This window comes from Podarcis cretensis (assembly GCF_951804945.1).
Source record: "Podarcis cretensis genome assembly, chromosome: 5".
Taxonomy (NCBI): domain Eukaryota; kingdom Metazoa; phylum Chordata; class Lepidosauria; order Squamata; family Lacertidae; genus Podarcis; species Podarcis cretensis.
The window spans coordinates 44,412,707-44,431,796 of NC_137174.1; the positions used below are offsets into that span (position 1 = coordinate 44,412,707).

The 19,090-nt window shown below is 40.1% G+C and overlaps 1 protein-coding gene across 3 annotated transcripts in view; it reads left to right on the forward strand.

The window, feature by feature from the left end:
• Window positions 1–19,090, forward strand: part of LOC307216669 ((E2-independent) E3 ubiquitin-conjugating enzyme FATS) — a 143,758-nt gene that overhangs the window by 97,197 nt on the left and 27,471 nt on the right. For all 3 annotated transcript variants that reach the window (XM_079977125.1, XM_079977126.1, XM_079977127.1), the window contains 2 exons: window positions 1,035–2,154; window positions 15,961–16,254. In XM_079977125.1, the coding sequence (XP_079833251.1) occupies window positions 1,035–2,154; window positions 15,961–16,254 (1,414 nt within the window). The remainder of the gene's footprint in view (window positions 1–1,034; window positions 2,155–15,960; window positions 16,255–19,090) is intronic.

Sequence of the window (19,090 nt, forward strand, 5' to 3'; positions counted from 1 at the left end):
CTACTGATGTAGATACTCGTTTGCTTTTTTTTTACCCATTTATGCCACATTTCAGCTGAGAGGGAATTATAGGACTAGGATATAGGGAGGAAAGTATTTGAAAACATTTTTTTCTGCATTCAATTGATTGGTTTTGTGGAGCATGTCACTTGCCTATTGTTATAACAACTGTATATAGAAAATAGCGTTAGGGTAACTAGGCACTAAAGGAAATCCTGGTTCTGTTAAGGGAGATGGTGATTGTTGGGGGGGAAATGGCTCTAGGCGACCTTTAGTAAGTGTTGGGCATATGCCTCCTCGTTGTCACTATGGATATTTTGTTCAGCCAAGGAATATTGCATAAGAAGGAACTGGTGAAATAAATGGTACCCAAAATGACTATAGAAATATGTGCATGCTGTTTGTGGGAGGAAGAGTGGAAGAATCCCTCCCCCTGCCTTGGTCATACTTGATGCTTTTTGTTCAACAACACTGACCCAACTCCCACATAAATGCTCTACAGAAAATCACAGCCCACCTACGTAATTCATTTTGCAATGCACTTGGAGGCCGTAAGTGCTTAAAGCGCTTTAATATTTCAGCAGATCGGCATGAAAGCGCAGTGTGGCGTAGGTTATAATCTGAAATTGACAGCTACTATTGGCACATACATTGTTAAACAAACACAGGGCCGTATACCCAGCTGAGCAAATCAATTAATCATTCAAACTGCTCTATGAATGTATAATTTGCACATGAAATTGGTCATGTTTTCATTCTTGTTCTGGCAGACATTTCTCAGTTGGTTTTAGCCACCTTTCCTTTAGAAACGGCCAAAAGTGAAACTGTAGGAAGTAAAAACTGCAGAAACAGGAAAATTTGCTGGAAATAGGGCAAGAAGCCTCATGTGGAACTATTATATGTTATCACAAAATCCTTTTAGTTATCATTGTGTGAGAGAGAGAGAGGAGGAGGGGGGAGAGAGAGGGAGAGGGAGAGAATGTGTGTGTGGCCATTGTAGAGCATTTTAATTATTTGGATATTTTCCTTTGCAGGAGTCTCTGCCATCACAAAACACAAAAATGATTTCGTCTATACTCATTTCACAGATGATTGATGAGAATAAATCAAAAGAAAATAAGGCTCCTTTCCCTATGAAGTCTGTAATCACCCAGTCTGATGCTTATCACATGAGCCAATCTTTGGCTAATCATAGTTCAGTCAACATTAATAGAGCATTCATATTGCTTCCCAGAAGATTAGGAATTCAGATTTCTTCACATGACAATGTATTTGGAACAGACTCCCATACCAAAGAGGAGACGCAGTGTCAGAGCCAGAGGAAAGGTTTTGCTTCCATCACAATCACCGCTAGACGAGTCGTTCCAACTTCTCACAGCATGATGCAGGTGGATGCTTCCGACCCTGCTTGTTTGAAATGCCGAGGAAGAAGTAAGCTGCTAATGAACACTGCTCCTGCTTCAAATGTGACTGGGCTAGATCATCTCTGCAGACCTTTCCACGCACAAAGATGTTGTCAAAATGGAAATGCCACTGAAATAAAGGTTTCTGAACCCTGTCCGCAGCCATGCACGGAGCAATCTGGCTGCACATCTAGCACTGAAAATAAAGAGAACAGAAGGACTCCTCCAAGAAACAGCCACAAGAAACAAGCACCAATTTCCTTCACTTCAAGCATTCACTTCAGCATTTCCCAGCGGTGTCCAAACACAATATATTACATAGACAAGTCTCTCTCAGTGCCTGTAGATCAACCTCGGACTAAGAACCAAAAAATGCATAGGTCAGTCATGTCTTTCAATATAAACTGCAGTTCCCCCACTTTAACGCCAGATGGAGTGGATGGTTTAGCTAATGGAGAGCTAATCACAGAAGTACTTAAGACAAAGCTCCCAGAGGAGAGCAAGGCTCCACACAGAACAATTTGGAATGCAGATCTCAAGGAGAACTACTTGGATGAAAAACAGACATTGGAAAAGGAACCGTTAGGGACTGAATATCTCCAGAACGGTACCTTTCCATCTGAAACCCTGCCAGTTGTGGATAGCCTTCAAGGACATGATAATTTAAAGCTAACACAGAGTAATGATGGGAATTCAAGTGACAATCACAGTACATTGTCTCCTCACATTCCTCATTGGACTTACGATGAAGGTGAGTAGGTTAAATAAACTCATCCTTGTTAGATCAGATATCTAGAACAGAATTCATCCACCATTCTTTTAACGCTGCCACTAGCTTTTTTTTAAAGTGCCTTTAAAAAATAAATAAACATATGGTGATTCTGAGGGCCACTTCATATATAACATTCACATGAAGAATAGTGCTGGCTTGCCCCAAATATGAGTAGCCCTGAATACAAACTTAAATGGCTAGTTATTAGTGATGCAGGTGGCGCTGTGGGTTAAACCACTGTGCCGTTTGGGCTTGCCGATCAAAAGGTCGGCTGTTCAAATCCCCGTGACGGGGTGAGCTCCCGTTGTTTGGCCCCAGCTCCTGCCAACCTAGCAGTTCGAAAGCACATGGGAAGGTAAACTGCATTTCTGTGCACTGCTCTGGTTCGCCAGAAGCGGCTTAGTTATGCTGGCCACATGACTCGGAAAAACTGCCTGCGGAAGCGGACAAACGCCGGCTCCCTCGGCGTGTAAAGCGAGATGAGCTCCGCAACCCCAGAGTTGTTGTGCAACTGGACTTAATTGTCAGGGGTCCCTTTACCTTTACCTTATGAGATTATGCTTCGGACAACAAGCATATTGCTGCTGTTCCCAATTGACACCTTTGACTGTGCAGGCTCCCAGAGAGCCTTGCGACTGCTTTGCTCCTGTGGCTCATTGTTAGCTCATTGTCTGAATTGGGACTCATGGTTTATCTCTCTTTACACTCTCTCCAAGAACACACCTTCACATGTTCTTTACACGGTTCTGATGACCGATTAAACCAAATCTTGGCTTAGGTCAAGGTCGTGCAGCAGTAACAGCCATGGGAGCAGCAAAGTGGCTGCAGGCAACCCTCTGGTTAGCTTCATGTTTGCATCGTCTTGATAAGCTATCATTTGGCCTACTTGTATTCTTGGTAGCTGAAGTCCATAATGATATTCCAGGGTAAGCACAATCTTGACCAAGTTCTGTGAACTATATCTCAGAACATTTTAACAACCTGGAAAGCAGGTCCATGCTCAGGGTAGAAAGTTGGGGTTTGTTTTAAAGTGGAACCCCCAGTATATACAGGATTCCAAGGTTGAAGTCCTCCTTTATGCACCCAAGTGTTACACCAGCTCACACCTCCTGTACTTTTTCCCACACCAGAAAAGCCAGAATTACATTTGCTCTGGTTTCCTTTTATTACAGTAGTAATGGCAAAGGATGGCTCCTGGTACAGCAAAAAGGGGGGTGCCCAATAGAGGCTAACTCATTTGCAGTCTGTAAAAGAATGATCCTAACAACTGGCAGAGGGTCTTCTCGGTAGTGGCGCCCGCCCTGTGGAACACCCTCCCACCAGATGTCAAGAAATAAACTACTATTCAACTTTTAGAAGACATCTGAAGGCAGCCCTGTTTAGGGAAGTTTTTGACATTTGAAGATCTTTTGTTGAAAGCCGCCCAGAGTGGCTGGGGAAACCCAGCCAGATGGGTGGGGTAGAAATAATAAATTATTATTATTATTATTAATCCTCAACAAGCTTATAAAGCAGAAAAGGTAAGGAAATATACAGTAGGAGACCCCTCATAATTTTTGCACCACAATCCTATACATGTCTGCTTAGAAGTAAGTACCATTTGACTTCAGTGGGACTTGCTCCTAGGTAAGTGTGTGTTGCATTGCAGCCTTAATCACTCACTGTCTCATATTCCAGCAGGTATCGATTGGTGAGGTGCATGCTTTATAGTATGCTGCAATATGTGTAAAGAACATCCAGAGAGAATTTAGATAGGCAGTTGTGTAAGCAATTGGGCACCTAGTGTGCAGTGGAGGTCAAAAGGCAAGTCATGTCTCTTCCTTCCTAACCTGGAACTAGTCTGGGTCAAATGTTCAGTGAGATCCCTGCACAGCGCTCAGTGTCAACTTGTCCTACCCTCTCATTCCTTTGCGTAGACACATGGGAAAGATGCTTGTGTGTGATGTCTCTTTTAATAATGCTGATACACTGTTGTGAGTATGAATCCTGGCTGCGGTCCAACATGAACTGCTGAGCTCAGATCTCAGTGGTTGCACCCTTTAGCCCCATAATGTTAAACATAATTAAGAGAATTCTGTGTGGCTGTAGGACTGTTTCTTATGGTTTATTACATGCTAGACGTAGCATTTGGTGTTCCTTAAAAGAGTCTGGAATCAATATATCTTAAAATGATTTTGTTCATAGAAGTTGCAGTTTCTTTGAGGCAGGGTGAAAGCAACCCATGCAACTCTGCATTTGCATGCAGTTAATAAAATACAGCAGTTTTAAGTCTTAAGAAATGTTTGCTAGCTGTAATGATAGTTCAGTAATGGAACCATGTGCATTGGAAAGGAAAGTTTCAAAAAGCAAGTCAGCTTAACTTTGTTCAAGGATAATAAAACACTGTGACTTCTGCATTAAGGACAATAGAATGAACAAGGTGACCTCCCATGGTACCATCCTTCCTTGAAATTGTATAAATTCAAAGTAACAGTTTATGAAATTTTGGTTGGCTTTCTTTTTTTTAGCTATGCTAATGTGATATCTTCCTTTATTCTCTAAAGGGGGGCTGAGGAAACCAGCCAGATGGGTGGAGTATAAATAATAAAATTATTATTATTAAATTATTATTATTTTCTTAGGGACAGAGCACATGCATTTCATACAGAAGGATGCAGGATCAGCCCCTGGTATCTATGTGAAATGGATTTTAGGTAGTAGTGCTAGGAAACTTCTGACAGACCCAAGGGAGCTGCTACCAGGCAGAGAAGACAGTATTTGGCTTGTTGGACCATTGCTCTTGTGCATTGTTATAGGATCGCAGAATCTTAGAGTTGGAAGGGACCCCGAGGGTCATTTTGTCCAATGCAGGAATCTCAGCTAAAGCATCCATGACAGATGGCTGTCCAACCTCTGTTTAAAAACTTCCAAGGAAAGAGATTCCACCACCTCTTGTGGGAGTCTTGTTCCACTGCTGAATAGGTCTTACTGTCAGAACGTTTTTTGTGAATGTTTAGTTGAAATCTCCTTTCTTGCAACTTGAAGCCATTGGTTCAAGTCCTACTCTTCAGAGCAGGAGAAAACAAGCATGGCTCCCTCCTCCATGTGACAGCCCTTAATATATTTGAAGATGGCTATCATATCTCCTCCCAGTCTCCTCTTTTCCAGGCTAAACATACACAGCTCCTTCAAGCGCTTCTCATCATGCTTAGTTTCCAGACCCTTGATCATCTTGGTTGCCCTCCTCTGCACACATTCCAGCTTGTCAATATCCTTCTTAAACTATGGTGCCCAGAATTGGACAAAGTATTCCAAGTGTAGTCTGACCAAGACAGAATAGAGTGGTACTATTACTTCCCTTGATCTGGACACTATACTTCTGTTGATGCAGCCTAGAATAGCATTAGGGTGTGTTTTTTGCTTTTTTTTGCTGCTGTATCATTCTGTTGACTCATGTTAAGCTTGTGGTCCTCCAAGACCCTTAGATCCTTTTTACGTATACTGCTAGTAAGCCAGGTGTCCCCCATTTTATATTTGTGCATCTGGCTCTTCCTGCCTAAGTGCAGAACCTTACATTTGTCCCTATTGAAATTCATTCTGTTAGCTTGCACCCAGTTCTCCAATCTGTTAAGGTCATTTTGAATTCTGATTTTCTTCTGTGGCATTAGCTACCCCTTCCAGTTTGGAGTTATCTGCAAATTTGATGAGCATCCCCTCATTTCCTTCATCCGAGTAATTTATAAAGACATTAAATGACAACGAGCCCAGGACAGAACCCTGCAGCACCCCACTTGTCACTTTTTTCCAGGATGACAAGGAACCATTAATGAGTACTCCTTGGGTTCAGTCAGTCAACCAGCTACAAATCCAGCTCACAAATCAGTGTCATTTGTTCCCATGGTATAAAATGTGAATATGCCTTCTGAGAGGTTCCCACCCAGTAGCATGATTTTTGGGTCCCCTTACTGCATTCTTCCTGCTTTTAACATTTTAAATAGAACTAATTAATAACGACTCAAAAGGTCATGGCCTTTCTTGTTGAGATCAAAAAAATAATGAGTAGTCAATTACCTGTCAGCCGTTTAGCAGTGACAAATTGTAGGAAATGAGTAATATTCATGAGCCTTCATTAGAATTGGTGTTGAATTATACCTTCACATGAGAGATGGGAAAGATCTATTAGGTCATCCAATCCAATCTGCATATAAAATGCTGTATGGCTTTACAGTTTAATTACTTGCAGCAATGCAGACCTGATGTTAAGTATGAGAGACAAATGTCTTTCTGCTTTGCGGTAGGACATCTCTGGGTGTGCCCCTTCAAAAACACAAACATAAACCCAACAAAGGACATTTCAAATATAAGTTGATACTCCTAGGGGGCTACATTTGTGGAGCATGAAAAGTAGGTTCTAGTTAGATAACTATCGGAAAGGCTAGAACAATCAGAAGCTGAAATTATTTATTAATGTGAGATTTCAACATAGCATTAACTAGCTAAACTTGTATTGCTATGACATACACTTATAACCTGTGCTTATATAGTACAGGTTTTCAATCATAATTGTATAACCAAACTTCTGTTTTATGCAATTTTTTCTAAACCCATTAAGCCTGTTATTGTGGCTGTTCCCATTCCTATTTTTTTGGGTGAAAACAGTATTTATTTATTCATACAAAATGTGTATTCTGCCCTTCTGGTGTCTAACAACAATTAAAACCCACCATAAAACCCACTACAGTCATTGTTGTCCCCAACACACTGTTATCTAAGATATAAATACAGTATAATAGAAACAGGCAAGTGGAACAAATTAACAGAAAATCATTGGCTAAAAACTTATCTATTGATAAAACAAAAATCTTCCCTAAAGAGGAAACACCCAAAGGGTTGCATAAGATAAAAAGTTTGAAAATTTAGGTGCAGCTATAGGCAAGTAGTGATGTAGTAGTCGGCAGATTAGTGCCTGAAACACTGGAATTTATTGGCTGTGCAACAACCTTGAGTTAGCAGCCTCTTAGAGGTACTTCAGATTAGATTTCTGAATCAGTAGTGCTGTGCAACTGAATATGCTAAGCAGGTGCCAGATTTTGCAATTTTATTTTATCCAGAGCTTTCCATTTAATTTTTATTGTCACATTTCCTGACAGTAGACTCCACAGCTTGCAAACAGAGTTTGACTTGCAATTGAACAGTGGAGCTTAATAACAGGTGGCAGCTGAAGATCTGTCAGTTAGGAATACGTCTCGTTGATTCTGGAGAATATGTAAAGTGATGGATCTCCAAGTTCTGATCACTTTCTTTGGCACACTATAAATAGGTAAATGTTGCTTGAGTGAGTTTGTGAGTAGCATATATAAAACTGAAAAGTGCTAATGGACCTCCCAGTTAATAATAATAAAAAAAGCCAGGAATATTGAGCATTTTCTTTTTCCCAGTGATGAAAACATAAGAAAGTTTGCTTTGCTTTTTTTTCTCTCTCTCTTAAATAATGATGACCCTGATTATTTTTCTCTGACGCATCTAAAATGGCCACAGCTGAGGAGGAGGGCAAGAAAAGAGGGCATTGGAAAGAAAATTATTCTATGAAGGAACGTAATGATGCTGAGACCATTGTACTCTCCCCCCTTGAGTACATTTACTGTCATCATATTTCTCATAATTTGTCCTTTGGGAATCTCTGCCATGTAGCTGGTGGTTCATGTGTGCTGCTGTGTTGGCCGCACAACAATGTGGCTAATATATGGGTTCATTCATCTGGCATGCTGCAGTTGGCAAAGGACTTTCTCTCATTGTTATGGGTTGAATTAGCTTGTTTCCATGTACATCCCAGCCTTACAATTAAAGGTGTTGATTTTTTATGGTAATGCAGATATCTTTGCTAGACAAAAACCTGCCTTTGCAACCATCAGCTGCACCATTGTCACATCAGGAACTGTTTTGTTTTGTTCTATGAACATTATGGACAATTTCCTTTATGGTACTTTAGCATGTTATTCATATACTCAGTGTGATACAGAATCACACCTTTGACCAGATTTGAATCTAGATTGGATGCAAACGACAAAAAACACGACCTTTTTATTACATCCCAATGAGAAACTCACATAAGGAACCTTGACTTGCCATTCAGTATTTCCAAGCAAATGCCCTTAAGGTCACTAGCCTCTGACCACCAAGCCACATTGTACTTATTTTGAGGATGACATCACAATGTCTTTCATTCCCATTCCCATGGATACTGCATTGACATCAGTGCCCTTTTATGCCATAATCTTTGCTCCAAATGGACAATGTTCACATTTTAAAGCTTGGTCAGTGTCTTTCATTGCCCTACCCTAAGCACAAACGTGCTACATAGAAGATACAGAACCGGGCCAATGGGATGACTTTACCAGATGTCTCGTAAATATTGGGTAAGCGGTAAGTTCTGTGGGGGAAAAAATCTTGTTCATGATGGTGATAAAGTTGGGTGTGTGGGTGTGGGTGGGCGTAATTGCCACTGGTAGCAAGTGTGGCTTTGAATCTATATGTTTCAAAGCTTCACAGATCTTCAGCATTGCCCACCTGGAATAGCAAAGAATTATCACCAGCACCCACCCACCCCACCCCCACACACACACCACCAAAAACCCCTTCCACCCTGGCTAGCATGAGACAGCTTTCAGTGTCACAGTGATTCCATTGCTCTACTCCTGTCCAGCCTCAAGTTAGGATTGTTCTTCCTTACTCTCAAACTAGCTTTGTGCTGATGATTGTAGCATTCATGGAAAACTTTTGTTGTTATGATGTAACAGATTGTAGGGCATCCTCTTTTCTCTATAGTTGCATTACTTCTACAGTTTTCTAGCTAAGGCTTGCAATGCTGTGATGAACAGAATGATTAAGCATCTCATGTTTAGCCTCCCTTTCAAGAAGCCATAAAACAGAGACCTTGTATCTGAGCCAGCAAACCAGGGACAATGGGAAAACATGAAAAGGAAATGTTTCAAGTTAACCTCAAAGGAAAATAGGAGCCGATTTGATTGTAACTTGGATTCACGAACACCTACAACGATGAAACTCTAGGTCCCCATAGTTATTATATTTGTTATATGTTTAACAAAATTTATATACCACTTGATTGTAAGAAAACCTCTAAGTGGTTTGCAAATATATAAAACAAAGCATTAAATTTATTGATTAAAAATAACTGGTATTTAAAATCAATCAAAAGAGTATTAAAAACTTCATAGGGATAAAGCACATAAGGAGATAAAACAACCCATCAATAGGCAGGGAGTAGTGTAGGTCCTGCTACACATTGATTTCTTACAAGCGTGGAAAAAGTATTATGTGGCATCTGTAACAGTACTAGTTCTGCATACTGCATACTGCATACTGAAGCGGCTGAGTGGACATTTATAGGGAAAGGTGATCCCTGCAAATAAACTGGTTAAGTGCTTTATATACTACTAGTAACACCCTGACCTTGGCCCAGTAGCAAATGAGCAACCACTACAGATCTCTTAGCACAGGTGTTATATGCTGGCAGGGTCTCATTCCTGTGTGCTGCAACATTCTGCACTAACTGCAGCTTCCAGATCAAACACAAGGGAACCGTTACTACAATCTTGAAGTCATAACTATAAAAGCATGTTGTTGTTGTTGTTGTTTAGTTGTTTAGTAGTGTCCGACTCTTTGTGACCCCATGGACCAGAGCACGCCAGGCACTCATGTCTTCCACTGCCTCCTGCAGTTTGGTCAAACTCATGCTGGTAGCTTCGAGAACAATAAAAGCATGTAGCTAGAGTTTAATATAAATAAGGGGTATATGAAATATATGAGCAATGGGTGTGTTTACAACGTTGAAATCAGTTCTGGCTTTTCCCACTGGGGGAGCTGCCTTAATACCAATTTCATATAATGTGCCTTCAGAGAACTCGCAAGAAGGTGGCGGTTGAGTTTTGTGTAGAAGTTTGATCCATGATATAGATCTGTTACAGCAGTACTTTTACTGTACAAATGCTCAGGCTGTGTAAAAGTTAAGTGTCTGTTCCAGATCTCTAAACCTGTCTGCACCCGAGATTAGTTTGGTGATGCTCCCATCACAGCATCTCCAACACTTGTTTCTGGGTTTCTGCTACTGTTGTAGTGCACTGTTGTCATTCAGTTGCACTGCAATTTAACTTCCTAAGGAGATGGCAGCACAGGGAGACAGAAGAAGCTATGGAAAAACTTGACATAGTGGAGACAGGAGACCGGGATAGCAGAAAGCAGCTTCCAAGGCGGCTGTGCAGAGGGGCAGATCCCAGTGGTTTGAGACCAGAAGTGATTGTTGCTAAATAGCATGGTTTCACCAGTAACATCTACTGATACAAAACGTGTGGAATGACATCATCCTACCCCAGCAAAAAATGCTGCGGAAGGGGCACAAAGAAACCCTTCACAAGCTGCTTTCACCACATGGATCTTGTGTCATTGGGCAGTATGGGAGATAGAGGAGGAGAAACATGAAGCTGCAGTTTCAGTGGCAACCACAGTCTGCCATACTGGTCTGGTTCACACATAATGTTAACCCATGGTTTATGAAACTAGTTTAATAAACGATGGTTTGGTATTATGTGTGAACCAGGCTAATGTTGAGTTCTTATTGTTTGAAAATAAAAATACCTTAACACAGCAGGCTCAAAGTTTAAGCCCCATGTAAATGCAAAATATTTCTCATGGAGAGTCCTTGAATCATGGTTTTTATGACAGGAATTTTCACTTTGCTCAAGTTTATCAGTGTGTTCTAGTTTACCACAGGGGACTGTATTCGCAAGAGGGTATCACTATAGCTCTGGAGGCAATGATGGTGTGTATCTGTCTTGAATAACTCATAAATTGGCAGTATCATTCTTACAAATGGGGCTAAGTTGCTTTAAAAGTAGGTTTGCATGTCACATGGTGCATTTACTGTGTTTTAGATGGTTCACATTAGTAGGCTCTTAGTCTAATATCCTGTAGCTTTGACTCGATGTGTGTGGCTTTAATTTACCTGACTAAAACAATAAAACCTCAGCTCTCCGGGAACACACATATGCAACCATCAGGAATAATTAGGTGGTTTTGTCATCCTCCCTACCAGCTGTCCAACACTAATCTGCTGACTCACACTCCTGGCACAAATTAGTATTAGGTGTGCAAACAAGCTAACACAGCTGTTCATGGCTATTAGGCTCTTAACACTTTCATTGCCTGAATAATTTGCCATTTATACAGCTTCTGGTATCATCCTTAGATCTTCTATTTGAGTGGTCATTATTTATATAACACCATCAATGTGTGTGGCGGCACTTCACAGAGGACAAGGCCCCTGCCCTAAGTTGCTTACAGTCTAAAATTTGACACAGAGGAAATAGAAGAAAGAGGAAGCAGCGGGTAAAAGGAGAAAGATGATATGATGATTCAGTTTACATGCATGTTGGCTTGGTTATAGCCTTAGAAACTAAGGCTGATAGCAGCATGCACATCATACATTTAAATCACACGACTTCCCCCAAAGAAACCGCAGAACTATAGTTTAAGGGTCCTGGGTGTTGCAGCTCTGTGGGGTGTTAACTACCGTTCCCGAGATTTGGGGGGGGGGGGCCTTCTGTATGCAAGGCAGTTGCTTTCCCATTAACCTACAGCCCTTCTCCCATGTGTGCTAGAACTCTGGGACCACAGGGGAAAATGTGCCTTGCTGCCTGAAGATTAAGAAAAACAAACAGGAGGATTGAAAAGTTTGGGCAGGCACCTAGGGAGAAGTGCCAAGCTCTGTTGTGCCCTGGGCACCATGCTGGAGAAGCCAGGACTGCGGGTAACTTTGCACTGCCTTCTTAAAAACAGGAAAGAAGACCCATAACTGCCCATGACAGTATTTTCCTTTAACAAGTATTTTCCTACAAAAAAAATATTCACAGAATAAGGACCAGCTGCCTGGCAATGTTTGCTTTGTAAAAGAGATTGCTTTTCTACAGCACAATCAAAAAGCCATCTTAAGGAAGGCAGCAAAGTTGGTTTGAGGAATGGCTAGTTTATTTTTTTGGGGGGGAACCCCAAATAAAAAAATAGCATGGGCACATTTGGGATATATGAAACTTTGAAGAGTTGAGTGGGGGGGAAGCATGTTCTGACCTTTATGTTTTTCCCCCTTTGTATCTTACTGCATCAACAAATTGTGTAAATTGTGCAGTTGTTAATATATACACATACAGACACACATTTTACTAATGGAAGCGTTTCTTTTTGTCTCCGCTATTTTGTTCTCACAGGTTTCCCTCTGCATTAGACTTTCATGTCTTTTTTCATTAGCTTTAAAGTATTCCTTCAACTGGGATAATAGCAAAACCCTATCTCCATCCAATTGCAATTTGAGCTGTTCTCTGTGGGTTGCATATATTTCCAGTTTGTTGCTTGGAGAGCTAGAAATACCACTCTAGATATTCTTAATGAGAGATTCATGCCTTATTCCCTAAACAATACAATGAAAATGTTCCCAGAATATGAAAAGTGAGCAGTGTGATCTCAGCTTTTTAAGCACCCCTTTCTCTGTTTTGTGTGTGGCTGTGAGTTTCCTGTAAATTATTTGCAATATACTTGACAGTAAATAATTGACAGCTGTTTGTATTTTATTTTGGCTCTTTATATGAAAGGAAGAGCCAGATTTGGGTCCATTTTTGAAAGATTTAATTGGTAAAAGAAAATATTTATCAAATGTAGCTCCAAAAATTACTCAATGTTTTCACATCTTTGCCAGATAAATGGCACAGACTGTGGGGTTTGATTTTCGCTTGTGTTTGCAACACTTTAAATTGCTATAGCTAGTAACTACAGCACAGTCTGTCTTTGCGTAATCAACCCCTGGATAGGGAACTGACATTGCTTTATAACTCAGTGAATACACATGTTCCTTACTCTCTCCCCTTGTGAGATCTATTCCTTGGGGAACCATTTCAACAACTTGCCATACTGGGTGAGATACAAATACAAGATTCTCTGGCTAACAACTCAAATGTAGATATTTCTTCACTAAAGTAGGAGCTCCAACCTATACATGTGCTGCAATACAGTCTTGCTATTGTGTTTATAACTAGTGGGTGATATTTTGGAAGTGTCTAATATTAGGGATGCAGCGTGTAATTGGTTAATTGACAAGTTCAGGGATGTCAGACTGTCATTATCCCACAGTTTCGTACTTTCAAAGATTCCTTCCCCCATTTTCATTTGTGGGGTGTGTGTGTGTACCTTGCCATTTAGCACTGTTTTGTTGACTAAGTTACAACACTGTCCCTGTGGTTTTGTATTTGGTCCCTATTTTCTATCTTGCACATGTATTCTTCTGCCTGTCTTTTCCCAGTGAAACTCCTTTCTCTATGCTTCTGTGCCCAAACCCCGTTACCTTTTACTGATCTGTGAATAAGACGTGGATTGTGCAATCTTAATATTAGACTTACATAGGAGACAGGAAAGTGAACGATTACATGGAATCTGGGCTCCAGCTGAGTGGCTCCAGATAACTTGAACCAGTCCTGATTGCAGAAAAGAGTTTGCAGCGAAACCACCAGAATTTAATAGAAATCACAGCTGGAGAGGACTCCTATTGCCAAGCAGAATGAGCCTCAACATAGAGAGGTTTTTAAAAGTTTTATCTTAGCTTAGCTGCTGTAATTAAGGGGCAACGTTCTAATTCCATTACCAGGACGTTCATTGAACCAGTAAGTGACTCCTTGTGGCTCCCACTGGGATAATTCTAATGAAAGAGATAATAAATTAGATATGTTTCAGAAACGGGAGTAGGGGAGAAGGAGAAGGAGAGAAATAGGAAAGCTAATGTAGTTTTCAGTTATCAAGAGATAACAATGTATGTTACAGGGAAACTTTGAGATCTCTGTCACAGAGATAATAACACAGAAATGTATGAACTAACATGTTAGATCCTCAGCAAATTATCATACAACAGAGGTCACGATCCTGGTGCCATGATGCCCATGAATGCTTTCATTGGTAACCCTTGTCAGGTTTTCAAGACCCTGAGCTTTCATTTTAAAGCTCATTAGCCCTCCTAGAAAGTTAGTTATGGGACAAAATGTGCAGCTATCTTCTTCTGTGAATTGAGAGTGTGGAGTGGCCACCTTGTAAAGTTTGCCTGGTGTTGAGGAATGCTCCCTGTTATTAAACAACAACACCAACAGATGCCGCATATAAGGGTGACTGCAGTCTTATCCATGTAGTTCATTTCAGCCAACTTCAAGAAAATAGATTCGAACAGGTATCATACGAATTGAATGTCATTTTCAGTTCCCCATCAAGTTTTTACTGGTAGTTTGTGAATCTTGAAAATATGCGTGCCCATGCCCATCTCAGGCCAGATCCTATCTAATTCCATAAACGAAGCGTGCAAACTTCCCCTTTCTTGCTGCATTTGTTGTAAGGCAGATGCCTTGTTGAGAGGCTGTCATGTTTATTAGCCCAACAATGCAGTTCATCTTAAATAGTATGGTCATTCCCTCCACACAGATACACATTGACAAGCTGAGCCTAGGAAAAGGATATAGGGAGTCAACCACATTTGTGTGTGCGTGTGTGTGCGTGCGTGCGCGCACACACACACACACACACACAAAAATAATCATGTGTGCACAAACTAGCAAGACAGGTTTGGGAGAGGGGGAATGTATATTTCCTTTTTTTTTTTTCTAGTAGCCTAGAATAGAAATACCTGGGAACCTTGCAGTTGGTTACAGAAAGTGGGAAACATAAGCCATAGAATTTTGGGTGGTAATTCATGAACAATGATGGCATTGATGCTTTTGAACAGTTAATTTTTGAAGCATCTCTAAACTTACCTATAAGCCTGTTGCTAGTGTTGCATGAGCTGCACACTAAAAAGGCCCCACAGAGAGGGGCAACTAGGATTGGCACTGATGCCATGGTCTGTGGTTTGTGCTCCCGGTCAGCATAGAAAATCTTCTGGAGGAGATAGGTGTGGCAAGTACACAAGACTTTGTCTTGTCTTGGACTCAAAATCGCTCTCAACTGAATGATCCTGTGTGGACGGTGGGGTGGAGGACTTTGGGTGAGTCTGGGGTCTTGCAATCTTTCTTTCACAGTAGCCCCAATAGTTCTTAACAGTCTTGGTGGATCACCATTCATTCATTGGCATGATATTTGTCCACCTAACCTTCCTTTCTTCCCTTGCCAAGAAGCCCTATAGGGCAACTTTGCAGATCATGTTTTCTCTGTGTTAAATGTATGTCTGGAAGATGCCAGTGTAACCACACTGCAATGGAATGCCTGGATCAAGCCTTCAATGAACTACTGAAATATGTTTGTGGAATCAATTTGGCTTTATACCAACAGTGCGTCTTTTATGAAGCGTGCTCTATGTTCTTGGCAATTATTTTCCCCAGTAGGTTTCTTAGAGTTGCATAGTATACAATCTTGTGCTGTGGAAATGAAATGTTGGTATATGGGCTGGTTAGGAAGCTATTAATTTGTAATCACAGGTAGTCTTGTTAGGAAAGAGGATAACATGATTAAAAGCAGTTTAGAGAACAAGGAAGTGAAGAGGCTAATGATATCACACTGTTTTCTGGTGGCAGTGACACAGCATCACTGCTTCAAGGTGAAATGATACATTTATGAAAATAATAATAATAATAATAATAATAATAATAATAATACATGCAATGCTGCAAACAATGTTGGAAGGACCTTTGCAGAAGGAACCATGACAGTGAAGTTATATTTCAGACATTGCTTTTCTTCTATTTCTCCTCTCCCTCTCTTACTTTTTAATAGGCACACAAGCATCCTCAGGAAGCAAGATAAAACAGTGCATAAGAGACAGACACTATGAAACAGCACTTGCCTCCTTTCTGGAGCAATCGTCCAAGAAAGAACTCATGGTGGAAGGTGGCATTTCTTTGAAAGATAAACATCAACCCAAAGGCACTTCAGAGTCCAAAGAGAGTCAGACCCAAAGCTTTCTGAAACCAAAAACATCTTTTTCTGATCACGGGTATCATATAAAGGCTTTATCGAAAAGGGCACAGGGCGAAAATGATATCCACAGACAAGATCCGTTCCCAAAAGGTAAGCTGAAAATCTTTTATTGGCTATTAGGAATCTAGCTTTTGTGGCATTTTAAAATGTGATCAGAGTAAAAGGTGCAGAGCTGTTAATGGGCAGCTTGTTTGCATTTGTCTGTTGTTGGGGTTTTTTTGGTTGTAGGAAAATAGTTTGGAGAGCAACAGGCTTCACTTAATGCATTTGTATAAATTCTTAATATTGGCCATGGCCTATTGAGACCAAATAAGAAGAAATAAGACAACATAGTTAGAACACACATAATGCATTTTGATGTCCCATGTTTCTGTATTGAATCCCCAAACATGCATACTTTAGCACAACCAGTGTGGCCATGTTCAGGGATGATGAGAGCAGCAGTCCAATAACATCTGGAGGACTACACGTTCCCCATCCCTGTAAATGCTTGTTGTTGGAAGTGTTGGGATACAACTCAGCTTGTATTCTAGGCTGATAGAGGGATACTCTCAGGGTTGCTGACCTCATTTCCCACTCCCTTCTGCTTTATCCATATATTTTACCCTCCTCTTGTATCCAATGAAAAATTGCCCAGTGGGCAAACTATTTTATTGTAGACAGTTGAGAAAGATAAATTAGGGATTATTCTAATTCCATTATCTTGAAATTATCTTGATAACACCAACTTCATGTATTTTTCTCTTCTCATCCATATATACATATATATATATATATATATATATATATATATATATATAATGCCCATCTCACCTCTCTGACATCCTAGGATTCCTGAATCAAGAGGACCTTGCTGCCCAGCAGCTCCAGGTCACATTATGTATTTCCCTTCCATTGCAGCATTAGGAACAGATCTTTGTGTACAATGGAAATATATGCACAATAATCGGTACATGGGCACTGTGCTCACCAACTGCAACTTACAGCCTCCATGGAGCTTTTGGGCTGGAAAAATATCTGAAACTAATGTTCAGTTTTTCAATTTACCTTGCAAACCCCTCTTCAGGGAAAAATATTTTCAGAATCTTGGCTCAGCAAAAGTATGTGCAAGTAAGGCAAACAATCAATATGGGAGAGGATTTGCAACTTGGTAAACAGGTGCAGAAAACAACTTTATATTTTGATTTGTTTGTTTGGAAAAAAAGAGTATCAAGCTTCTGCCATGACACAAGGAAAGAGTATTTTCTCTTTACTGCAATTGATCATTTGAAACAATCTGAAATAGGCTTTCTTCCCAGATATTTAATATCTCGAATCATACCATTTGGCAGGAAACACAAGCTTATTGTCACTCTTGTAAGAGGGGCATGTCTCAGTGTTCTTCAGAAGGATATTTGCCATTTTGGATTAATTCTGTATTTTTAGCTTGTAAAATGCTGAAAACATCTATTTGCATTTTGGGCACAAGCTCCTTTTTGGGATTATTAATTATGCAAGAAATATTGATTGTCGAAGAGCAATCAATCAAGCTTGATTATAAAGGAGGAAAACATGTTTTAATAACCTTCTATATTCATTTTTAATGAACTGAAATCATATTTTAGCATTTTGTTTATTAGTTTCTCATCTTAAAGTAATTGCAGTAAAATAAGGACTTGAATATGCCGATCAATACAGGAACAATAAAAAAAAAAAACCCCAACAGCTGCAAGGCCAAAGGGAAAAGAACTCAAATTACTTGAGGAAGAATACAATATACATATTTTGTTGTAGTCCATCATCAGTGCAGTAAATCTTAGTTGGTTCAAAGTGTATGAGCTATTGAGAGTCATGCAGCAAAGGTTGTGACCTGTGACCTAAGCTTTCTGACTTTAGTTCTCCCCCATCCATGAACTCACTAAGTAGCCTTAGGCTAGCCCCTGTTCTCCAGTTGTTCCCCTCTGCCCCTCTCCCATGCACCATCTGCAGTATGGTGGTACTAAAAATAATAATTCTGGTATGATGCTATTGTACTTTGCAGAGTGGTTGTAAAGATTTCTGGGATAATCTGTGTGAAGTGCTTTGAATACTCCAGGAGCATCATATACTGTAAATTATAGAAATTGTAATTATCAATTAGAGCAACATATATCTCCCTCTGCCTGCTCTGAAAAGCAATATATTAGGCAGCAGTCTCAGGCTCCCACGATCATGCAGTGGAGTGAGGTGGGACCAAGGTTGTAAATGGAAAGCAGTTTGCATTCAGATGGCAGAGGTGGTGAGAAAACTTTTTCTTGCAAGTAGAAAAGTTACATAGCAAAAAGTATGTTAGAACAGAAGCTTTTTCCTCAATGTGCCAAGGTTTGTTTGTTTTTCAGCTTGCAGGGGTTTTGCTTTAAATATTGGTGAGCAGTCAAACATAACATCAACCACCTTCAGTGTGAAGACACAATTCTAGTATTGCTGCTTCTCAGGATTCTGGCACCTCATTTCACTGCATGTCTACATGCAGCTTTTAATGTTTGAAATTATGCAGTGTTTTTATTATGTTGCAAGACATCCAGAGTGGCTGGGGCAACCCAGTAAGATAGATGGGTATAAATAATAAGAATTATCATCCATCATCATTACACTGAACCATAAAGTTAGTAATTATTTCCAAATTTGCATATGTATTTGCAAATGCATTTATAAAAACAAATCTATGTCCTCTTTTTTATTTTCTTTCTTTCTTTTTCTGTGATGAATCTTTTTCTTTTTGGAAATGTGTTAGTGGCTACCATTAGGGAAGGAGAAATTTGATTCAGTATGCGTTTAACTCCAGATCTATCAAAACAACATTTTCCAGACCAATAGGTGAACCAAAACACAGCTATCTTTCAAAATTCATATTTATCCAAATTTTGCAATGCAGTTCTCCAACCATTGTTTACAAAAATGCATTATA